A 25113-nucleotide genomic window follows, 5' to 3' on the forward strand; every position below is an offset into this window, starting at 1 on the left:
GGGCTGGGTGGGGCCGGGCTGGGTGGGGTGGGGCTGGGCTGGGCTGGTAGGTCGTGTGGTGGGCTGGGAATGTGATGGGATGATCTAGGGAGAAGGTCACAGCTCAGGCTTGGCGATAGCTGAAGACGGGAAGGCGGGAGGGCAAGAGTGAGCGGGAATCGTTCGTTAAGGGCTGGTAACAAAGCCGAGGGGGGGTGGGGGTGGGGGGAGGGGGGAGGTGGGGTGGGTGTTGGCGAGCGGATGAGAGTTGCAACCGCAGTTTCTTCACGTTTCCAATCAAACACAAATAAGTAAATTCCCAGCTTTGGCTGATCCTGGAGTCTTGTGCTAACGTAAACTCTGAGCTGCCCACAACTCCTTTATGTCAAAGAGCTATATTTCCTCTCCCGTCCCTGCCTCGTCCTGCCAAACCACTCTGCATTCTACGACACCTCTGCTTCCCCCCCAACCCCGCCTTCAACACTATACCCCCACCCCGTACACGCGCACGCACACACGCACACACACACACAGACAGACACAAGAGCTCTTGTCCCTTTCACTGCTCGGTCAAGTGTAACAATTAAACGTTAGCGGTTTCCCTGCCCGATGAAGTTATCGGTAGAATATCAATATATTTACGGTTTGCGTAGGTAGCACCACATCTCATTCGCTCCAGGCTCATATTTCACTCTCTCTCTTTCTCTCACTCTCTCTCTCTCTCTTTCGCCCCCATTCCCCCCCTTTCCCGCCGGCTATCACATTTACGCCAGGGTGTAGGCAGGGTTGACCGGCGAGGTGGCTTCCGAGCTGTCGTTGCCCTCCGTCTCCTCCTTGTCTTTTCTGACGGTGTACTGACCGATGAAGGAACCGTCTTCCCCGAAGCGTGAGTTCCCGTCGCCGTCACCGTACACGATCAGGCTGTCGTCGCTCTCCTCCTGCTTCACCGTCCCGTCCACGGACGACTGGCTGCCCTGAGGCTTTTTGCTGTCGTCGTTGTCGCTAATTGGGGGGGGGGGGTGGAGAAAAATAACAATAATAATAATAATAATCTTCACGTTTTTCTTTACCAATAAACAGTCACTTGTAAAGCAGTTTTGAGATAATAATAATAATAATCCTTCCGTATATACCGTAAAGCGGATTGGCTGTGTACCTTGTGGACCAATTGCCCACAGCGGTGTCCCACAGACATGGACCCAAAGGCATCGTGTTGTAACAGGGGGTCAGACTCTATAGGGCAATCCCCCAATCAAGGGATAGTGCAGCCGTACAACAGGACAAGTCATAGGGAAGAAGATACGGATAAGTGTCTCATTGTCTCTCTGTCTGGATTATTCCCCGCTGTGGCACGTGTCAAAACATCTTCAAATCTTTCACCAAATTCACTCGTGTTACCGTCTAACTTTTCTGAATCCCCCGCCCTTCCCCCTTCCCCCACCTTTTTTTTATTGTAATTCTCGATTGAAGCTACCGCTCAGACAGATGTCTTACACGTCTGTGTCTAAGATTTCCCTCGCTTGGCCGGCTCCACACTCTCCCAAAATGAAACGATGGAGATGGGTTGGGAAAGACTGAGTGAACTCGATGCTGTAATGGGCTGAACGTAACAGTGACCGAAAAGCAACAGTTACACCACAACAACAACAAAACAACGATTATGCGGTTATGCAACACCCTTCACGAAGGGCAAAGTCTCGCAGCGCTTAGACTTAATAACAATCCTCGCGTTTAACACAGTGTCTGTAATGTCGACACGTCTCCAAGCGCTTTGCAGGGATTTGCTATCAAGTGTAGTGACTGTATTTCTAGGTGAACGAGGCAGCCATGTTTGCGTACAACAACATCTCTGTGAACGCCCACTCTTATCCATGGGTTTGTTGGCCAGGACACCGGGAGAAACTCCCTTCTTTTTTCCAATAGGGTGGTGAGATCTAAACAACCCCCTGAACAGGCAGATTTGATGCCTCACCCAAAGGACGGCACTCACACAACACAGCGCTGCCCCACCACCACTGCACTGGGGCGTCAGCTTAGACTGTGAGCTCAAAGACCCAAAGTGGGGCTTGAACCCAAAACCTTCTGACCCAGAGGAGTGAGTGCTAGCGAGTGAGCCAGGCTGTCTCAGTCTGACTCAGTTCAAAGAGCATGTGAGAAATTGAATGTCTTACCTTTCCAAAGACCTGCATTCCATTGGTAAAATGAATGAGAAACAGAAAAGACGGACACAGAGACAGGATAGGACAGACACACAGGAAAGAAAGACATTGGTTACGACCCAGATATTGAACCTCACAATCAATGATTGTCCTTTAGTCTTGTGTCGATTGAAGGACACTACAAATTGGGCTTGAAAGGCAATTTCAATTGGAGTCATTGGATGACATTAACCCTAATCCCTGAATGATGTTCAATCCAACTTTACTCTCAAGGATTGGAAACTCATCCCTGTAAATCACCACCCAACAGAACAGAGTCAATGGAGTCCAATCAAGGACAGAACATTTTCTACAGAAATATTAAACCCCCCTCCCCAAACTATAGTAAAACGATTCCCTTCCTAACCTGATCGACCCAACCCTCACAATACAGTCTTTTATCGAATCCCAACCCTGGTTTGCTTTCCCGATCCCCGAGTGGGAAGCAGAGATTGAACATGGATTTAAGTTCGCGAAGCAAAATAACTCTTTGATAAAAGATCGCAAAGATCTTATCTTCATTCCTGAGAGAAACACATTTAAACTAGCGGCCAACATGAAACCTCAGCACATTTTCATGGTCGTTCATTTGTCCCCCCTTTCCCCTAACTCCCCATAACCCCCCACCCCACCCGCCAATTCCCTCCAGTCTCAGCCTGACAGACCGTTTTGGCTTGAAGTTCAGGCAGAATTTGGATGCATTTTCTTCTGCAATTTTGCACAATCGCCAAACGTTCGTGCAGGTTAAGGCTGGGTGGAATTTCGGGAGACCTTGAACCACATCACCTACATCCTTCCCCACTGCGCTCCCCCCGCCCCCCCACCACGATCTGCACCTAGAAAGCGAAGCATGCACGGTAACCTGTGTTGAGGCTGCTCAGTGGGCTCCATCGATTAGGTCCCGGATGTGCGGTTAATTAGTAAAGGGGAGTTGGAGGGTTTGGATTTCTTGTGTTGGCCAATGTCGCTCTCTGCACGAGGCAACGAGGACAAATGCCCAAATTATTCCCCCCCTTACCCCCACCCCGCCTCATCCACAAACACCATCGCCACCATTTTCCTCTGCTTTTGTGCTTCCAACGATTTTTTTCCTCCACAAGGATTATTTCTGTCCATAAATCTGAAGTCCTCCCCGCCAATCCCCACCGCCACCTTTATAGAGCCAAGTCAATCAATATTGGAGGGAAATGACTCCCCCCCCCCCCCCGCCAAACACACACACACACACTCACCACCTTCCAATCCACACGTTTGGAAATTTTTCCCACCGATTTTCCAATTAGGTTGGGTTTCTCTGCCCCTGAGTTTCGCCCAGAAATCCAAACCATTCCCAACATCTGAAATGGACACTGAGGCACGGCCACTGCACATGCTTTTTGTTTACCCCATCAATGTGACAACAAGTAGGGGGGGGGGGGGGGGGGTGAAACATGCATGTGAAGCTCCCATCGATGTGTTGCGGAGGTTTGGAATGATCACAAATGTCGGGGGGTGGGGGGCTGGGTGGGCTAGGGGTGGACTGGTGGTGGGGGGGGGGGAAACCGTTGCTCTTGATGTTGGTTTAGAAGCCCCCCGACATTTGGAAGCCGGCAAATGCACTACCCGGGTGGGTTCCGCCCCCCCCCCCAACACCCCCAACACCCCCACCCTCCCAAACACTTACAACCACCCACAACCCATTTTAGACTGTGATCATTTCCGAGGGAGGGCTTTGCACATGCTTTTCAGGTAACGCTGTGGCCCATTGATTATTTCCTGACAATCTGAACGGGCAGTAGAATATTACACGAGTAGCGATCGATTAGGTCGGCATTGCATCTTCCAAGAGAGAGAGAGAATGAGTGAGAGAGAGCGAGAGAGAAAGCCTTGGTCATTCTTGCATGTCAGGAATAAAGGGTGCTATCAACCGGAGCTATCGAAAGGCTCCCCCAAATCAGCTATGGAATATTGTTCCCCCCACCAAAACTCGCTTTCATTCCTGCTGCTGGCTCTCTTACAGTTACCACCACCCCTCCCAACCCCCCACTCCATGGACTCACTAACAAGTGGAAGCTTATTATTATTAACGTTCACCTTATCGAATCCTTTCATCCTCTTAAAACATCTCAACTCCAGAGAGCATCTCTCTCTTTGTGTGCATGGCCAACAACACATAGGAGGGGGTGTGTGGGAGTGAGGTAAGGCCAGGGCGGGGTGGGGGGAGAAGAGAAGAGAGGGACGGAGACGTGATAATAAATATGGATGTTCCACAAGAATGAACGGAAGAAACATTGAAGGGATCGGAATGGACGGTTCATGGAGGGTGGAAACACCAGTGTGGACCATTCTGTGACTCTCGGGTGCTGATATCCCCCTCCCCCCCACACCCCCAATGGAGATGTCCCTAATTCCCTGCTCTTTCCAACAACCCGTCACTTCCCCGAATGCAGTGCAACCCCAAACAGATCGACCGCTACTCACGCAATACCCCAGTGAGAGTGCTTTGTGTACATCCTCCCATTAGCCATTCACTTTCCCGAGTGGGAGAGGGAGTGAAAGTGCTTTCAATTCCGAACCCATGAACAGGAGAGGTAACTAAACTAACTCGCTTGGAGTAAATCGGAGACGTATCTAAGCATCACAGTAATACCTTTTTTCCAGCTTGGGTCTAGGGTGCGGTGAATAAAAAAAAATAAAGGCATTGGTGAGTGTTAGCATGCACAGAGATTGTTTAACAGCAGAAGGTTGGGGCGAGACATTTGGAATATCGAATGGCACGTTAATGGAACATGGAACAGAATGGAATGGATTCAAAAAAACAGCTCAAAGAGTGAGTCTCACCATTGCCTTTCACAGGAAACTGGCACAAAGTAACTACCATCGCACTTAACATCCCAGCTCCCCAATGGGTCAACAGGTTTGCTGTGTACACAGCAGCCTGGTCTGATGTGGGATATATGGTTCTGTGATGATTTAGACGATCATGTATATGTGGCACGTGACATGTGTGTGTGTATATATACACACACATGTGTGTACGTGTATGCATGCATGCCAGCGCCTTGGGATGTCCTCCCGACGTGAAAGGCTCTATGCAAATGTGATTTGTTGTTGTACGCACGTAATTATGTGTGTGTGTGTTAGGTAACAAATGAGATGGGTTTAGGGGTTCAATGGTTCACACAGGACACTGACTGGTTGAAAAACAGCCACTGGGGAGATAGCAAGTGGATCGCAAAACAAAATCACAACATTTACCACCTTCAGGGGTGGGCGGGGAGGGGGGAGGTGGGAAAGGGGGAGGTGGGGGGGTGGGGGGAGGCTTCAAGAAAAAAAAATGAAAGAGGGGAGGGAGTTGATTGTGGTTATATTGTATTGTAACTATTGCTGGGCCTAGAGATGTGATGGAGCTGAACAAAGTCTGCTCAGCCCCTCAACACTCATCCGCCTAAGTAACAATGCAGCCATGTTGGAAACGATGGCAGTTCTTAGTAGTTTAACGTTTGAAAGGAGACGAATGGCGAGACCCATTCTTCGCGGCCAAACCTTTGGTGTTTGATGCAACTCTGAGGCTGGAAGCTTAAACCCCCGGGTAAATGACGGGGGGAGGATTGGCGAGAGGAACTTTCCTGAATCTCTCACCTCCCTTGGATGAAACCCCAATTTGTCCAATTACATTGTGGACAGAGGATGAATTCTCTCCCTTCAGTGTAATGAAAATCCTCCCATTTGATGCGGGGCCTGTATTGTCGAAACGCCTCACAGTGCTTCGCAGGGAACTGCAGCCAAGTGTAGTAACTGTGTATTTTGCAGTCAAACGCAGCAGTCAGCAGTCAAACACATCTCCTCTCTCTCTCCCCTGCCCCACCCCCATCAGCCTCGAGTGTAGCCAGAAAAGGTTTGACCCTAACAGTAAGAATGCAATCAACGAACGGGTACAAATACACAATCACCCTCGGTGTTACCCACCTACAGGGAACACAGTGCTTTCCCAGAGCTGTGCATTTGCAATAAACCTTTCTCTCTCCTAAATAATCTCGTGCACAGCACAGACTCACAGACACAGACATTTAGTTACCGAGCTGGGAGAGATAGAGAGAGATAGAGAGAGAGAGAGAGGAGAGTGAGGATTGTATGCTAAGTACAGGCAGAGAGATTCTGCCCTGGGGACCAGGTGCTGGTGAGCACGGGATTAAAATCTTTTGATGAAGCTGGAGTTTCTCCTGCTTGTGACCCAGTTTCCCCTGCCTTACCCCAGGCAACATGCCAACTGTGCCGGAGAGGAATTGGCAGCGTTCCTCTGCTCCCGCTCCTTTGCCAAAACTGCTGTTGGGAAAGCCCGTCAGGAGACACGGGGAAGAGACTAGGGAACGATTCAACCGAATGCTCCCTCTGCACGTCCCCCTCCCCATCGATCCCACTCCCCACTCCGGTCCTGTAGGGAGCGTCCTACCCTTTCACTCGCCACTGCCCCAGCATTGTCATGGAGATGCGGAGATCAGAAGAGAGTTGAAAAGAGTTTCCCTCTACATTACACGGTCTGGCGTTGGGTCAATCTCAAAATACAGCTCGTAATAGATTGACCTCACCTCCAATCCCCTCTCTTGAACCTGACCCTAGCTTAGTACATTGGCCAGTTGAAGCAGAACCTACAATAATACTTTTGAATTGGGAATTGGACCATTATTTTTGTTAAAAAGAAAAATACACAAGGATTGTGTGTGGGTGGCGAGGAGTGGAGAGGCGGGAGGGGGAGAAGGGGAAGGGGGGAAGGCGGAGAAAGGTCAATCCCAATACCCAGGCCAACCCTATTGTATCATTGAAGAGAGCGCGTGCGGACACAGGGTGGCCATGATATCCCCTGAAGTCAAATAACCCGCCCGGGACTCACTATCTAGACTCAAACAACAAGAGGAGAGGTATCAGAGGCCGCCTGAGGAGCTAAGCCCCGGGATCTGTCAGCAACTTCAGGGGAGGAGGAGAGGAGAGAAGGATTAGTTAGGAAGGTTAAAAGTTATTGATAACCTACAGATAACCCATGGATCCGTTGTCGTCCTGCGGTGCGTGAGTCTCGTCTCCAGGGTGCTCCTTCTTCTTGACTGAAGGACAACAGGAAAAGAACAGCAGCCGTTAGCGGCACAAAGGGACCGGTGGCCATTACAGAGAACCTCCAAGAACTTACACACCGCTCCCCACCGCTCAGCAAGCTCCGGCCTGCACCACGTTCCCCCCACCACCCACCCACCACCCCCACCCCGCCGTCCAGCATTGACGGTGGGGCCTTCAGCCTCTCTGGCCCCCACCCTCTGGTGGAACTCCATCCTACAATCCCTTCGCCTCGCTCCCTCCCTCCCTTCGAGGAGGATGACCGAAAGCACGATCGAACAAGAAAGTCTTGAGAGCGACAAGTAATACGTAAGAAGTCCCCAGGTTATTGCCCCCCCCACCCTCTCTCTCTCTTTCTCTCTCTCGCCCACCTACCTGGGTATTTACCACCTCGGCTCCTCTTGATGAAGCAGACGATCAGTAGTATGAGGACGAGGAGAGCGACCGCACACATCAACCCGATGAACCAGCCTTGCGTGGCAATGTCCCCATGCCGGTTAGTGAAGGCTGTGGCAGAGAGAGTCAGAGCTTTACTGTCCGGCTCCCAGGCCAAACACCGTCAAGCCCCAGGACGCCCCCCCGAGGCTGAACGATAGTTTCACTTGTAACCCAAACGCCCCAAACATAAGAGTCTTTCCCCAAAAGTTCCTGTTGCCTACAATTTCAAAACTCATCCGAACTGAATGCTTTAATCCTTTTGTTTAACTCTGCATTCGGGTTCGGTCTCAGTAACGTCTAATACTCAGTGCCTATCTCCTGGAAAGGTGTGTGTGTGTGTGTGTATGTGCGTACAGGTTAGCGAATATCCTTTCACTCCCATTTACCTGCCCTTTCCCTCCACACCTCTGTATTTGACTCCTTTTAAGCTATTTATCTGGTTCAATATGGCTTCTGCCTCAACCACAGCTCCTAAAAACAAAACGGCTTCAGAATTAAGCCCCGACCATGTGCTCAGTGACAGAGAAGCTGACAACACCCGCCACAACCCCCACCCTCCACCACCCACCCACCCACACTGTGTCCCACCCACACATCCCTGCCACGGAATCTTCCCCCTCGGTTTGCAATTTCCCGAGAGCTTTCAGATTCTAACTTAACAGAGAACCCAAATGCACGACCGTCCGAAAGCCCGAAAACTTCAGCGGAAGCTGTTTCACAAAAGGATCTCGAAGGCAAAAGACTCGGTCAAGTCAAAGTTACCAACCACAGCAACCGGAACCCGATGCTGTCAACCCAATGTGTAAACATCACCGAACGAGAGCAACGAGTCAGTTTAAGTCTCGAGATAAGAGGATTTTCGCCCCTGGTCCTCTGGCCGATAGATGGTAACATGTTAAATTGGATCATACGAACAACGGAGAGAAATAAGGCCAGCTACAAACAGCCTTATGGGCTGCGCTGTTAACAACAGCTTTCACTGCACTTTACGTTACAGTATCTAATGTCTGGGAAGCGCTTTGAGACGTCTCGACGATGTGAATAAGGCGCCGTATCAAATGTGAGGATTATTATACAACCTCAACAACAACTGGCATTCACCCAGCGCCTCTCAACCAGGTTAGGGCTTGAGTATTAGCGAGTAGAAAGATAGGAATAAAGCGCAGCGTCTTACTAATTGTTCACCTACGTAACAGAGAGACACACCTTTCTGATATGAAAGGCACTACAGTTTATACGCGTCAATTGTCTTATAGAATAAACCTAACTAATCCAGCACGGCAGCAATGCTCTCCCTGTGCCGACCTGCAGGCGGCGCTGCTGTACTGAGAGCCGCCTCCAATGACCTCAATGAGGGGCCAAAATGTGTTGACTTCAAACAGCTTCACGGAATCCCACCCGGTCTTAGACCGCGAGACCGACCGCCTTCACTCTTTAACAAACTTATGATACAGCGCGGTTTGCAAACCTGTTACGTTCCGACTGAATTCCTGCGGTTTCCTGCGGTCGCTCCTGTTTAACTGACCCGGGAACCCGCAAGAAACTACACCTTACTGAAGAGATGTTCGTGCAACCGGTTTGCAGCCCAATGGGTAGCAGCAATGTTTATAGCCCAATGCTGATATTGACAGCCCAATGCAGAGACTGATAGCCCACAGGGCATGTTGGTAGCCCTGGCTAACCCTCCGCTGTTGCCATTGCCAAGGTAATAGTGCGACAGCAATAGCAAAGCCACAAGAACCTGATGAAGAGGTGACTCAGGAAGTCCACGATGGACCAGGTTTGTTACCAAATCGGGTCTGACCCCCCAAGTTACCAGCTCGCTACAACAGACGATGATTAGCTTACACAGGCTGCGTTGCAAACACTTCAGCGCATGTCTTTCATAATGGAACCTCATTTAGCCGTGGACCTTGAGGACTCTGTCGCCAATAACCAGGTCCTACCGAGTGCCTCTCACTCCTCGAACACAGAAGCAGCGACAACACACTCAGGAGGGATCTGTACTGGGACGAAACACATGGACACGGACCCTGGTTCCCTGGCCTCACCTGGATCGGTCTGAAAGGTAACGTTCTTGCCGGTAACGGATGGGAGCGGGACTGCGTACACTCTCACACTGTACTGGGTCCCGGGAGCGAGACCCATGAGCTGAACAGCGTTCTGGTTGGCCTTGGTACGCTCTTGTTTGACGGTACCGTTACCTGGAAGAAGTGCATGAGGAAGAGGAAGAGACGTCAGCCCTCGGAGACCGGCTCGGGAGCTCGGGAAACCCGAAAGCTGGTCTCACATCGCCAGCTACAATCACCCCAGCTCATGCCATCGGGCAGCACTGTAGCATCTCCAGAAGAGAGTTTAACACTTGCGTTACGGTCCGTCGCATATTATAAACAATTCCTCCTCAACAACAACTTGTACTTACGCAGCGCCTTTCAGGTCGGGAGGACGTCCCAAGCTAATAGTACTGGACAGTCAAGGGTTTGCACCCAAGCTGAGGGTTGGAATCAAGAGGGCTGGAGGGCAAAGGGGGAGGGATGGCAGAACGGGGGTGGGGGAATGAGGACATGGCTCCATCTTTAAGCCTCATTGATGGGCAAGAGAAATTGGAGTTGAGGTACAGATCAGCTGTAGTCCAATAGAATGGCAGAACAGGCTCGAGGGGCTGAATGGCCTCCTCCTGTTCCTATGTTCCTAAAAGGTTGGTCAACCGTCAACAATACCTTTGGGTTATTCCCGACATGGACGGCTTTGGTAACCGGAGTGGGTGGGACTTCTCTACGGAGGGGGCCTGGGGGGTGTCACACAGTCCACTGCCCAGAGGTATTGGCCTGAGTGGGCTTTCCTTCCCCCCACGTCACTGAGTTCCGGGGGAAGATGGGACTTGACGATGGAGTTTCAAACCCCGGGGAGGAGTGACATCAATATTGTCTCTGAACCAAACACTAAACACAGCAATCTCTGAGCCTCCCTCCCTCCCTCCCTTCCTCCCTCCGCTCACTGGTAAGTGGTGAGTGAGTAACGAGCAGTGCCCAGTGCTTACTGTGAGTGAATTCAACCACAAACTCGGTATCTCTCGGGAAGGTGTGAGTCCACGTGATGTTAGCGGAGATACTGGCCGTTGAAGCAGAGACGTTGAGTATCCTGTTGGTGGTTTCTAGCGAGCGGGTATCAGAGACAGAGTTAGTGCGCGGCAGAGTTAGTTAGCGGAGAGCTGCAACAATCGACACATCACTGTCAAACTCTGGGTTATGCATTAAAATGAAGCCTTTTTTTTAAAAATAGCATAAATGTGCGTTGTTATCCCCCCCTCCCGCTCAAAAATGCATCCAATATTCCCATCATGCCTTTGGGTGTAGCCAACAACAACAACGACGAGGACAATATTACATTTACACAGCGAGGACGTCCCAAGGCGCTGGACAGTTAAGGGTTTGCAACCGAACTGGGGGTTGGAATCAAGAGGGATGGAGGGTAGGGGAATAGGGGGGGAGGGGGGCGGGGGGATAGGAGGGTGACCGAAAGCACGATCAAAGAGGAGGGTCTTGAGACGGGCCTTGAAAGAGGCAAGGGAGGGTACAAGGTGGGATTGGAGTTCCAGAAGGTGCGGGAAGGAAAGCTGAACGCCAGGTGGGTGCAGGATCAGACTTGGCTGACGTGAGTTCCCTCCAGGCTACACTCTAGGTGTGGAGCGCCTCATAAATGGAAGTTGTTGTTGCTGTTGGTTGAAGCCGAGCGTAAAGGTGATGAGACAGGACTGGGGTCACTTCTAATCAAGTGGTCCCAGTTAGTGTCACACGGTGGTGTGAATCGATCGTTGCAACCCTAGCCATTAATCACAATTAAGTATATAAAGCACGGTTAGACTCAGTAAGAGCACCACCAAATAAGGAAATCCAGCTAATCGGTAATCACCAACGGATTGTGGTCAGTGTGCGTCAGGGTCTGGATTAGTGGTTGGGAGAGACAAGATCAAAATGAGGAAGCAAAGCAAAGCCTCCGGGACCGCAGATACAACAGTGGAGTCCTGTAGCTCAGTGGTTAGAGGGCTCGCTTCGCAAACGAGAGGACCTGGGTTTGATTCCCGGGCGCAGGGAGAAAAGTTGGTCAAGTTTCCTTACTCCCCGCGCACGCCTCTGTTCACCTAGCAAATTGGAACTGGTTGTTAGTCGATTAGCGGATTGCTTTTCCGCGAGTAATAATCCCTTCAAAAATAAATAAATGATAATAATTTGGTTCGATCAATCCACAGCTGTTTGTGGGACGCTGCTGTGCGCAATTGGCTGCCGTGTCTCTCCCACAAAATATACAGTCAATTCACTTTACAGTACATCCTGTGAAGCGCTTTGAGACGTCTAGAAGACGTGATTAGGCACTATATCAAATGCAAGGATTATTATTATCCTTGACTCTGTGGTAACAATAAGAATTAAAACACAAAATTCAGTGGCAATCAACAGGGTTTCTCTTCAACCTCTCTCTCCTGCCCTTCTACCTCCTCGGACAGGAAAGTCTCAACTTCCAATGATGCATCTACAGTTCTGGTCACGGCTCCTCTTTGAGAACTGAGAACCATTGATATAAAACCCAGACCAGGTCCTGAGATTTGCTTTTCACATGACAACAACTCGTAACCCTTCCTCTTAGAATCATACAATCCATAGCACGGAAGGAGACCATTCGGCCCATCGTGCCTGTGCCCGCTCTTTGGAAGAGCTACCAACCAATCCCACTACCCAGCTCTTTTCCCATAGCCTTGCAAGTTTTTTTCCTTTCCAAGTAAATATCCGATTCCCTTCGGAAAGCCATCATCAAATCGTAACAGAGAGTTGTTACGGTCTGGAATGCACTGCCTGAAAGGCTGGTGGAGGTATATCCTTCGGGAAAAAGCAGGCGGCGGAGTGGGACTGATTGGGCGGCTCTTCCAAAGAGCCGGCACAGGCACAATGGGCTGAATGGCCTCCTTCTGTGCTGTAATATTCTCCGATTCTATAACTCTTCTGTCTCCCCTCTGTTTTTGTTTGCAGTAATCTGGAATCTCTGTTCTCTTATGATAAATTCGCATCGTAAAGTGCCAGAGAAGATAGATACCAGATACATAAGTAGGGGTGACTGCTGGCAGAGCAGATTCTGTGGTGAGTGGAGTTGGGGGAGCGCCGGTGCTGACTGTGGTCGTGGTCGTCGTGGCAACGGTGGTAACGACGGTTGTAGCTTGGACTGTGGGTATAAACCTCGAGAGAACTGAAAAGAAGGAGGGAAGAAAACACAACAACAACAGTGAACCACCAAACCAACCCAGGCTCCAAGTCGTTAGATGTTTGAAAGCCCAAGGACCATGCTTTTTTTTTGCCCCCCCACCACTCTCTCTCTCTCTCTCTCTCCCCCCAACCCCCCACCCCCCCATTGGTGTATTGATGGTTCCTGGCAACCTACAGGATATCACCCTAGGGACACTTTGATCAGAGCGTGGTGATACCATCTCGTGCTGATACCATCTCGTAGGGAATTTCGGGTCATGCTGGTATGGGTTACGTGTCTGTACTGTACAGCCTTGGAATCCTCGCCAATACTCAAGGTTGTTCTGCCATCATCCATTCACCATCAGTCACTCGAGAACATCACTGGGACAGCTGATTGTGTGGGTCTCAAATTCCACCAACGAGCACTGACACCCGACTCCTTGTAGCATCGTGAAGGTGATATTGATCTAAAGAACTTCAGAGGTTGAGCCCTTGAAACCTTCCTCCTGTAGTGCTCTCAGCGTAACCTTGTGCGCATGATCCAACAGTGTGATTGCTGTCTTATTTTCTTTGGTGAATTCTGATGGGGAGTTTGGCTGTGAGTCGGTGGTCCTATGAGCAGTCCTTTTCTGTGAGCTGAATGACACGTAACGTCCCCCTACAGGGCTGTGCGTGGAGCAGTCACTGTCCTCGTGTCCGCCTGCTGACATCCGTGGAGCTTCCTCTATGTCAAGTCCAACCACGAAGAGGAAAGCCGGAGGCGTTTGCTGGAAAAATATCCAAACACTGACGCAAGCAGAGAGTCATTGCTGCGAGCAAGAAGCTAGCTCTCTGTGGCTGTCGAGAACCATCAATACTAAGATCACAAATGGAGCTCGAGAGGGAAAAAAAAGTGGGGGGGGATTTTTTTTGGGGGGGTGGGAGGGGCAGCCGGGTGTCTGACACACACGGAAACCCATCACCGTTGCTTAAGAACTCCAAACCAAGCTGAGATTTCTACGCATCCCACCGACACGTGGAAATCCCAGAGATAGATGGTTGGAATGGAATGCGATCTCTCGCTCTCTCTCTCCCCGGATGGATGAATCCTGCCTATCTAATTCCGGAAAGTACTAAGCGTAGGTTGGCAAGAGCCAAGGCTTGAGGGGCAGCCCAGAGGGTGCGTGGGGAGTGGGTGGGGTAGGTAGGTAGGTGGGTGGTGGGAGAGAAAGCGTCCTTTTCGAAGGTGAAGAGTATAATACCAAAACCAATCCCGTCCCTCCAAGATCAGAAAGGCCGGATGCTTTGAACTTGAAATAGGCTCGAGCGGGTGGGTGGGGGGAGGAGGAAAAAAAAGGCTGCAATGTCCCTGTGATTTCTGTGTTTGTTTTCATTCTGTTGCAAGCAAACGGCTTCAGGTTAAAGTACTTTTCACAAATAAGCTTAAGACATGCGGCTCACAGCTTGATAATGGATGGATGGAGTGAGAAAGGAGTGGGTGAAGATATCAGCTGAGATCGCTCCAAAGCACAAGACGTCAGGGTGTCCCTTAAGCCAAGCACGGCCATGCTCTCGGAGTCAGAAAGCGCAGTCACTTCACCTGAGCGCCCCCACCGCCCCCGAATTCCGCCCGCCTCAGCCCTGAGCCCGTTGTCTGCAAAGTTTCAAAGTAGTGCAGAATTGTTTTGGAAAATCCTTAAATTCGGTCTGGATTCGGAAACCGTTATCTTTTTGCGAATCACGACAACGACAACAACAACAGCAACTGACATATTTACATGGAGCCTTTCACGTCCAGGAGGACGTCCCGAGGCGCTGGACGTTCAGGGATTTGGGGCGACGGAATTTAGTGGATCTGAAAGGGGAGTTTAGGAGGAACTGCTTTGCACGGCGGGTGTGAGAATGTGGAACCAGCTGCCACAAGTCGTGGTTGAGGCAGATTTGCATCGATGCATTTAAGAGGCAACTCGATGAATAGCTGAGGAAGAGATAAGGGAATAGGAGAGGGGAATAGTAGGGGTGGGGTCTCATGTGGAGTATAAACCCTCCACATGAGACCAGTTGGGCCGAATGGTCTGTTTTGGTGCTGTACAGTCTACGTAACTCTATGTAATTTAAGAATTTTCCAGTATTTTGCTCAATGTTATATCGTTGCTGTGAGACTGAAAGATTTCTGAGATTCCGTCTCCCAATCGAACACCAGGATCCACACAGACACACTTGTTCCCCCCGCCCCCCCCCCCCCCCACCCCCACCATGTCCAAACACTGCACAAATGCCAAGCACTTCACAAGCCAGATACAAACAGGTTCTGGTTTCTTAGACACAGCTAGAGGGAGAGAGAGAGAGCGAGACGGAGAAAGAAGGGCAAGTGATAGAGACAGACAGTCAGACAGACAGAGAGACAGACACTGAGACAGAGTAAGAGAGAGAGAGGGATAGAGAGAAAAAGGAGTCAGATGCTCAGTCAGAAAGAGAGAAGGGGGAAAGGAATTGACAAGAGACAGACAAACGGTCAGACAGAGACTGAGACAAAGCGAGAGGGAGAGTGAGAAAGGGAAACAGAGAGAGAGGGATAAAGAGAAAGGGAAAGGAGGGAGAGACAAAGACGGAGACAGAGAGAGAGCGAAAGAGTCAGACAAAAGAAAGAGAAACAGAGCGAGGGAGAGAGACAGACACACACAGACAGAGAGGAAGAGGAAGAGATGCTCAGTCACAAAGATACAGAGGAAAGTGAGAGAGAGAACATCTATCTATTTTGTTGTTGTTGTTGTTGTTTTTGTTGGTGTCACACACCCAGTTCTCTCCCCCCTTCCCCTCCTCTGAAGGGTTGCAGTAGCAGTTGTGCAGCTGATGCTTAGCAAGTGCTCAGAGGTTCAGCCCAGGCCCCTCCGCTGACTATAGACGTATTTTAGCTGATTTTGCTAAATCTCTAAATCAGCAGTTTTTTTTCGTTCTCTTGCAAGGTTACTGGTGTTGATGCGGAATTACAGAGCCACGTGGATTGGTGCAGTTTACTCAGCCGCTTTGTGCTCAGAGTCAGTACTGGGGCTCTCAGCCTGTTATATACGTGCAGATTTAAATACTAATTTGGTCACTCAATCCACGACTGTTTGCCCACAAAAATATACAGTCACTACTCTTTACAGTATATCCCGTGAAGCGCTTTGAGACGTCTTGAAGAAGTGATCAGGCGCTGTATCAAATGCCAGGATTATTATTATTATTAGTTAGTAATGGGGCCACTACAGTACATTATTACCGTACAAACTTCCCCCCGGTTTTCACCCCCAATAATGCAGAAACCTTTCCCCTAAAAACGAGACGCTGAGAGACCAGAAGGATTCAACGGGAGTTCTGTTCGAACTCAAGCTCTCGGCTCGGAGTTTTGTTCGAAACTTTGTAAATAAATGGATGAAAGAGGGAAAGAGATGTGAAACTCACTCACCCCCCCCCACCCTCACCTGCCCACTGCGCACTAACAATGTTAGAGTACGGTTGAAGAGGAGGGTCAAATTACAGCTGATTTGGTAAAATGTCACCAACACAAGAGGCAACCCGAGTTCCTCTACACCCCGACTGCACCCAAGCGTCAAAGGGTAAAATGGAATGGCCGTCAGCTCTCTCTCTCTCTCTCTCTCTCTCTCTCTTCCTCGGCAGCAAATCATTCAGCCACACAACAACTATAACTCCTCTCAGGACTTGCCAACTCGCAAGGTGCATCAGTAACAGTGGGAAGCCAGGTGATGATGGATGGGACGAGAGACACGCAGGTTGGGATGATGGTCTTCATCGCATGCACTACCAACCACACCCCACAGCCAACGTAACAATATATACTGTGTACACTCACAGGCACAGGCGACCGATGCTGGGTTAAAGCAGTCACAAACGACGCCAGTGCGTTTCTGAGAGGCTGTGCATTTGTCGCAGAAACCACTGCAGTATATATCACATCAAAAAAATGCTCAGATACCAGGAAGCGAGGCAAGGAGGAGGTATAACCATCTGATCTATTTATCACCAGAACCTACAGTTACTCCACTTTACAGTGAATCCTGTGAAGCGCTTTGAGACGTCCTCCCGACATGAAAAGCGCTGTACCGAATGTGAGAATGATGATTATTCTTGTAACTAGACATCGAGTGCTACGTGCGACAATCTGGTCACACCTCTGCATACAGAGCCTTGCTCGTCAATTCCAGGTATCCATTTTTCTACATGAAACTAGGTCATGTTGCAAGCGAAGCAATTTCATTTCGTCCCCCCAACCCCCCCACCCCCACCTTCCCCCCCCACCCGTTGCTCGCTCCACTTGCTGCACCCCCACCCTCCCTGTTACCTCCTTCTGTTTTGGCAACCTCAATGGTGGGGGTGACTTCAGTAAGGCAAAGAGAAGAGAAAAGAAAAGGAAACAGACAAGACTACAGATTAAAGTCAGGCAAAATGCACAGAGAGACTCAAACCTACAGAGGCACTGATTGTCCAATTTGGGGTTTGATTTGCTATAATATACACAGTTATTTCATACACACGCACTGTTTATGTCCCGTAACAGCGCTCAACAAACACTGGGTGAGTATTCCACTGTGGTTACTAACCCTCCAGAGAAACGCTAGAAACTCAATACAAACAACTCCAACCTCAAGTCAAGGGAAATAAGTGAAAGCCTTAACCTCCACATAAACCATCTGATTATCTCTGTTTAGAGCCATCCCACAACTCACTGCAGCACAGCCTGGACACTATATACACATCATATATATGTGTATATATATATATATATATGTGGATACCCAGTTCTTAACAGCCCAACATTCTCATGGTCTTAGCTTCAAGACCGTTGTCTTAAAATCTAAGATTGTGCAGGAGATTTGGGGGGAAAAACAAAATTCTTGACGTGGGTCTTAATTTGGAAGCGTTTTTTTGCTTTCTTTTCCGCAGTTTGTTTTAAGACCGGAGTCAAACCGGCTGTCAGATTATTATTAACAATATGAAGGTTTGATACTAATATTAACGATAATAACATTAAGGTTTGTCTTGAGACGACGTTATAAACGCGACCAGTGGCCAACCCTGAACAGGATTTCTAACCGCGATCCTTAAAATTGTCCCAGAGCTTAACATGGCACAGGGTTGATTTGGAAGCCGGTTCTTTTTAAGAAAGTCAGTTCTATCTTGCTATTGGATTCATTACCCCTCTCCTTCCCCCCACCCCCCCACCTTCTCCGCACCCCTCCCCTCCCCCCACCTCCCAAAATAAAGAACACCCAGAATAGACAAAGAAAGAGGGGACATCTTATTTTTGAAGCTAAAACAGAAGAGATTTCAAGATCACAGTGTACACTGGGACCATCAACTTTGTCCATTTTGTCCACAGCTTACGTGTGGCTTGGCTGGCACCGAGTTACACACCACCTCGTAGAGGGTGAGAGAGTATGTTTTCCGTCAGGGTGTCATATTTGTGTACATTCTACCCCAATCTACTGATACCCCATCAGCGGGATCCACTTAGGTGTGATTATGGGCGACTTGTGGTACTCACAGGGTTCCAGGCTTGTTGGGCTGCAATGGGCAGTGAGCTTTAATCCCCGGGGCACAATCACTAACCCGCCTGTTTGCCCAAGAGAGCCCTGTCTTGCTCCCAATCCCAAAATCTGCCCCGTGTCGTTGCCGACAGGTGCTATGCAAAGGCACAGCGCAAACCATGGATTACAGAGGGTCGAGAGAAAGAGCGGGGGCAGGAACCGTTTAAGGCACAGAGAGGTGCCTTGTATTAAAGTATGGCGTGGACGCTGAAATTCCTACTCCTCATATAATGATGGGATACCATCTCGCAAAGGTCACTGAAGGTCAGCTGTTATAGTGCCTTCATCATGTTCTCTACCCAGCTCCCAGCTCCTCTCCTCTCTAGACCTGCCTACAGTGTAGGATTAATCACACAGTGTTACTCTGAGCGCTTGGCTGGTACCTTTACCTTCGTTGGCGAAGCCGGGTGAATTCAGCACGATCGCATCTCCCAGTCCTTGCCTGGTCCTAGCAAAGAGGTAGAACCTGTACCTGGTGTTGGAGTCAACCCTCTCTACGGTGTAGGTGGTCTGACCGGCCGAGAGCCTGCTATATGTCACGTTACGGTTGGAATAGGAGCCGTTCACTGTTGGGAAGCAATGAAGCACACATGCAATTGAACAGCCGCTTGTACTGACACAGCAACACTCACGTAGGAAGCCATCTCAAAGCGCTTTACGGGGACCTTAGTGGGGGCCTGATTTGGGGGATGGGGGATAGAAAGGACCAAGGACAACGAGATAGGTGTTTTAAGAAGGTGTTGAATACAGAGAGAGAGGGATTTAGGGAGAGAGTTCCAGGGGGTGGGGGCATGAAATCTGAAGGCTTGCTCGATGAGAGAGTGGGGGGAGGGTGGGGGCACATGCAACAGGCTTGAGTTGATGGAGAGCAGAAGTGAATATGGGGTGGGGGAGATGGGGGGGCAGTGGGGTAAAAGTAGAACAACAGGAGATAATCGAGGTAAAGGTACAGTGACATTTGAGAGTTAGAATGAGGACCTTGAAGACAATTTGCTGGGGGACTGAGAGCTGGAGGAGCCTGGCGAGGATGGAGCCTTTTACAGGAAAGGTCACTGGTTGCAGAGTTTAGGGTGCAGACCTGGGATGCGATAGTCATTATTATTCCTTTCACAATCCCAGCAATTTAGACCGAATATCTCTGGGGGTAAATCAGACCAGTGTGATCCAATTGACATAACCACAGTCAACTCAAGGTCCTGGACAGAGATAGAGCAAACACACCACTGGGTGCTGTCTGCCCACAATACAACCATTGATGGATATTCCAATGTTCTTCCATTGAGAGTTCCCCAACGTGGAGGAAAGGGGGCCGTAGCACTTACGAGGGTGAAACATGAGCGTGTAGCCGGTGATGATCCCGTTGGGATTGTACGGACGTGTCCATTCCAAAATAATGGAATCCAAGTCTGGCTGCCTGATCCTCAGGGAATTTGGCTTCTCAGGGACTGATGAGGGGGAAAAGAAACAATCAAAATGAAAACCAGAGCCAGGTAAAACCGGAGCCAGAACTATCCCGAGAGCAGAAGACGACCAGGATGGAAATAGCATGGATGTCCATCTCACACCAGGAGCCTGCTGAGTGAAATCCATGCATAAGGACCTGATTTTCAGGAGCATTCTTCAAACCAATATCAGAAGCCGTGGAACCCACCTCAAGTCATCACATTCGGCTGTTCAAGCCTCAACCGTACCACCATTTACAAGGGAAATTGAGTCGATACCTGAAGAGCAATGGAAATCCAACCTCAAGAGAATCCATACCGAGGTAGAATACGGACTTCCTATTGACCAGCTTGTGGTTATTGTCTACACTGCGGATTCTGGCTCACCTAAGAACTAGATTGAAACCACTTCACTTTGGATATACTGAGAGACCACTTTCATCCCCTTAATCTGGGTTGGGTCTGGATTTACGTACCTCCTTCGGTGGTGTTCAGCGCAAACTCTGTGCTCCATTTACTTCTACCTTTGCCATTGACCACCGCGATCTGCATCTTGTACATGGAGTAGGGCGTCAGCCCCGACAACAAACCCCGCGTGTATTCACCAGGGAACTCTACCATCCTGGTGCGTGATCTCTGTCTGGTCGGGCTGAGCAAACTGCCCTCGTTCCAATACTGAACCTGAGGAGACACAGAGTCTTTACCAGCGTGGGCAATCTGTCTTCACACATGGGACAGGGCTTCAACAGAGACATCACAGACCAACATACAAATGTAATGAAGGCAAGGAAGAGGCGAATTAGCAATTAACCCAAGACATTTGATAGCGATCAGACTAACTGTGGTACGTCTTAGACCTGGGAATAGAACCTGGTCAGTGATTTCACCAACTGGGACATTTGTGGAGCTTAAACCTTGGATCTTGGGGGAGGGGGGAGGAGAGGGGTTGATACACACACACGCGCCCCCCCACCCCACACCCACATACACACCCACAACACACAGCCGTTGTAGCAAAGGCTCGCTATATAGAAAATCCAGTCACTTTTCACTCACGCCCAATAAAAACATTGATCCAAAATCCAAGATGGCAGAGCACGGGGGCCCTTCGCCTACTTTACTTTGTAGCCTTTGACGTGTCCCTGAAGGTCTTCCTGAGCCACCGGCCTCCACTGGAGCAGGACGGCCGTGCTATTGACGTTCCTCCTGGAGGTGAGGATGGGAGCCGCCTTGGGATCTAAACACAAGCAGAAAGCAGAGACCCTGAGGCACGTTAGTGTGAAACAGGCAGACGAGGCCTCTGTGTTTGTCTGCTTTTAGGTTGTGGGTTTAAGCCCCACATCAGAACTTGGAACTCATATGGTCTGAACTGACATTAACCCCAGCGCAGTGCTGTGTGAGTGTGGGGTGTGGGGGTGGAGGGGGCGGTGGGAGGTGTTGCATTTTGATTCCGCCCCCAGCTCGGGTGCAAACCCTTAACTGTCCAGTGCCTTAGGATGTCCTTCCGACGTGAAGGGCGCTGTGTAAATATAACTTGACTGTTGTTGCTGCTTGTTTGGTTGCTTTTGTTTGCAGGGCTGCACGTTGTGTGACTATTGCGCGATTGATGGGTGGGTACGTTACAAGGAAAAAAAAGGGATTACTGTGGAATGAGAGCAGGGAATGGGACTCGTCGGTAGCTCTTTCAAATGGCCGGCACTGGCACAATGGGCCGAATGGCCTCTTTCTGTGCTGTAGTATTTAATGATTCTATGAGAGGAGCGCTCTGCGACGCTACCCTGTGAGAGGGACACTGTATAAATGCAAGTTGCTTTTGTCGTTGTTGTTGATTGCAGGGCCCGACACTTACAGTCTTCCCCCGAGTATCCGATCTCGATGTCGGGTTCCGGCCCGGCCCCGAAGTCGTTGATGGCTTGCACCGAGATCTCGAAGGGGGTGAAGACGGGCGCTGGAGACACCACGTAGTTGGCCTTGGTCACCGTGGCCGTGCTCCATTCGTCGTCAGTCTCGGCCAACTTCCAGCTGACCACGTACTTCAGGCCCGGCCCATTGACCTGCGTGGCGTTTAGAGGCTGGGCAGGGGACACAGGACGGACAGCGTTAGCTTCCTGCTGTCTGTCCTCAAATTCCTATGAACCTGCGCCATCCTGTCACCCTCCCGTCCTCCTTGCTCGGCATCCAACCGTTGAGCGCTCTGAGACGTTCTACTAGGGCACTGTGTAAATGCAAGTTGCTGCTCTCCTCTGCACCTTCCTCTCGTGATCAGCTGATTGTCTGTAACACGTGTAAGAGGTTTACAAAGACTGGGACTTACCGTCCACCTGATGTCCATGCTGTTTTTTGATGCTCCAATGCCTCTGACGTTGGTCGGATTGGACAGAGGAGCTGCGAAAAAAGCGAAACATTACAATTACAGTCCAACTCACTCAATACAACTTCAATTCACATCTCACGTAGAATAGAGGATGCAAGGCACGCGGGAGGTGACATATACTCAAGATGACCCATGGGAACACCACTCACTCGCGTGTGATTTCGCAGGGGGAGAGATGAGAATTCGAACAGAATTCCTGGCCAAGAACTTGCATTGAGGAACACTGCAAAATGGAACCTAATACTATTAATAATCCTTGCATTTGATACAGCGCCTTATCAGGTCGTTGAAATGCCTCAAAGGGCTTCACCAGAATACATTGTAAAGTGGATTGACCGTGTATATTACAGGGGGGAAACCCGGCAGCCGTTATTGATATTGTGATGTTGATCGAGAGAGACAGGTCCCAGCCCGGCATTTTACCTTCTCCTGTTGTCTGGTATCTCTCGGAAGGTGAGCTTGGCTCACTGGCTCCCACTTCATTGATGGCAATGACTCGAAACTGGTAGTTAACGTATGGAGAAAGGTCCAAAACGGCCGAGTTGATGGTGCTCGGGAAGGTGGTCAGATTGTGCCACTTCCTGGGCTGAACCCGGTCCTCCTCGAACTGCACGATGAACTCTGCGGACAGGATAAACACACGCAAACTATGGCTAGTCTTGCTCACAGCACCTCCTGTCTCTAGTCTCTCCTCCCCCACCGGGGTTTAAGGTTGCCTTAAAGGATATATCTCGGGATACAATATATAGTTTGGGACCCGACATGTGCAAGCGATCGCCTTATAGCAAATTCTTATGTTCTTATGATACAAACCACGACCTCGAGCAGAGACTCTACTCTGTACTTGTTGTTGTTGTACCTGTGATGGGGCTGTTGTTGTCATCTCCCGGGATCCATGTTAACTGCACGGTCCGGTCTGTGGGGTCTGTCAGCTCCAGGTCTCGGGGAGGTGAGGGCCGATCTGAAAGCGACCCAGGGGCAAGTTTAGCCGATTTACCAGGTGGATTTGCGAGCCTGCTCGGCTGAGGGCAATTTTCGGGAGAGGCTGGAGGGTATGGTTTAATGTGATTAGTGAGCAGATTACCTTTCATTACAGCAGCAAGCGAAGGGGTTTGGGAAGCAACGACTGTGGATGTAAACAGGAAGGTTTGAGGTTAGTTTCCCACCAATTCCATTAAACGTCTCAATATCATAGAGGGAGGTTTCTGCCCCTTCAGACACACAAAGACAACAGTTGAGTTCCACTGGAGAAAGAGCGAAACATGGTTAAAATTAACCAAACTATTATATTATTACTATTATTATTATTTCTATTATTATTACTATTAGTATTATTATTTTAAGTACAGAACAGGAATTCATCCCATGTTAGTCACTGGTTGATAAACAGAGAGGTTTCGCCGGGCGATACTGTGATCGTGAAGGTGTGGAGACTGTACGGGCCGAGGGATTACTTTGCACGGTGAGGTAGGCTCTGGCGGAGTCGCTGTCCAGCTCGGTGCTGGCCACACAGGTGTATGTGCCCTGGTCTCGGTCTGACACGTTCACGATAGTTAATGAGTCCTCATCCTTCTTCATCCTGAAAGTGAAGACGAGATTTTCGGGAGAGTTCTTTCAGGGGAGGAAAGAGATGGAGAAGCAGAACCTTCTCCCCCCACCTCTCCCTCCCTCCACCTTGGACCAGACTGTGAGATCAGAGTCCTACGGTGTGTGTGTGTGTGTGTGTGTGGGTGGTGGGGTGGGTGGTGGGGGGGTTTGGGAGGGGGGGGAGAAAGTGGCTTGAACCCAACAACAACAAATAAGTGCTCATGCCAGCGTTTGGGCAGAGTTCCCAATGGGCTCAAGTCCACAGCATCAAAATGCCCGCAATTCAACAACCACAACTAATTGCATTTATATAGCTTCCCCTCTCCCCCGGTGTCAGGAGGACAGCCCAAGGTGCCAGACAATGAAGGGTTTACACTCTTCATGAGCTGGGGGTTGGAATCAAGAGGTGAAGAGGGATGGAGGGCAAGGAGGGTTGAGGGTGGCGGTGGGAAGAAGACCGAAGGCACGGTCAAAGAGGAAGACACCAACGACAACTTGCATCTACATAGTGCACTTCATGTGGGGCAGCCTCTCAGAGCGCTTAAAAGACCTTCTGGTCCGGGAGACGAGAGCGATACCCTTGGAGACCCAAAAGACGATGAGCTGATGGAGGAAGCTGGGGAGGGGAAGGTAAAAGGCCTCGTACCTCCAGGGCAAGGACAGGACTTTGTCGTCTTTTAGCCAGGTGACCGTCAGCTTCAGGGTGGGGTCGTGCCGGATACGGCAGTCGAACCGCGCCGTGCGGGACTTCTTCACCACGATAGACTCCGGAGCTTTCAAGATCCTCGTGTGATCTGAAGACAAATGAGGGGAAAACGCAACAGGACACTGTGACCCAGGCGGTGGCCTTGCACTTTGGGGGGAAAAAAAATCTAACCCCCACCACCCCCCCGCTTTTGATATTAGCGCCTTATCGAGACGTCTCAAAGCACTTCACAGAATTTACTGTAGAGTGAATCTAATGGGTGAAACGCAGCAGCCAACTGCGCACAGGAGTGTCCCACAAACAGCCGTGGAGCGAGTGACCAAATCATTATGTTTTAAAAAATTTTTGGTTTGGGATTATTATCCCGGAAAAGCGATCCGCCAATCAACTAATAACTGGGTTACTGGGTAAACAGAGGTGTGTGGAGTAAGGAAATTTGCCTAAGGTTTCGCCCCGCCCGGCAATCAAACCCAGATCCTCTCGCTCGCGAGGCGAGTGTC

General features: G+C 50.0%; 1 protein-coding gene across 4 annotated transcripts in view; it reads right to left on the minus strand.

The window, feature by feature from the left end:
* Positions 1 to 208: 208 nt before the first annotated feature.
* LOC103182438 (neurofascin) overlaps positions 209 to 25113 on the minus strand; it is a 60746-nt gene continuing 35841 nt past the window's right edge. Inside the window, exons 14-32 of one of the 4 annotated variants that reach the window (XM_007899459.2) lie at positions 24554 to 24701; positions 23775 to 23899; positions 23405 to 23446; positions 23180 to 23281; positions 22744 to 22941; positions 22261 to 22331; positions 21796 to 22018; positions 21068 to 21183; positions 20423 to 20627; positions 19827 to 19949; positions 18894 to 19070; positions 17259 to 17294; positions 12789 to 12938; positions 10741 to 10854; positions 9752 to 9904; positions 7638 to 7769; positions 7186 to 7255; positions 2151 to 2162; positions 209 to 981 (exon numbers count right to left, since the gene is read on the minus strand). In XM_007899459.2, the coding sequence (XP_007897650.1) occupies positions 744 to 981; positions 2151 to 2162; positions 7186 to 7255; positions 7638 to 7769; positions 9752 to 9904; positions 10741 to 10854; positions 12789 to 12938; positions 17259 to 17294; positions 18894 to 19070; positions 19827 to 19949; positions 20423 to 20627; positions 21068 to 21183; positions 21796 to 22018; positions 22261 to 22331; positions 22744 to 22941; positions 23180 to 23281; positions 23405 to 23446; positions 23775 to 23899; positions 24554 to 24701 (2435 nt within the window). In that variant the 3' untranslated portion in view covers positions 209 to 743. The remainder of the gene's footprint in view (positions 982 to 2150; positions 2163 to 7185; positions 7256 to 7637; positions 7770 to 9751; positions 9905 to 10740; positions 10855 to 12788; positions 12939 to 17258; positions 17295 to 18893; positions 19071 to 19826; positions 19950 to 20422; positions 20628 to 21067; positions 21184 to 21795; positions 22019 to 22260; positions 22332 to 22743; positions 22942 to 23179; positions 23282 to 23404; positions 23447 to 23774; positions 23900 to 24553; positions 24702 to 25113) is intronic. The other 3 variants (XM_042342072.1, XM_007899458.2, XM_042342073.1) reach the window with 3 other exon arrangements.

Source organism: Callorhinchus milii, unplaced genomic scaffold, assembly GCF_018977255.1.
Source record: "Callorhinchus milii isolate IMCB2004 unplaced genomic scaffold, IMCB_Cmil_1.0 Scaffold19, whole genome shotgun sequence".
In the NCBI taxonomy this organism is placed as follows: domain Eukaryota; kingdom Metazoa; phylum Chordata; class Chondrichthyes; order Chimaeriformes; family Callorhinchidae; genus Callorhinchus; species Callorhinchus milii.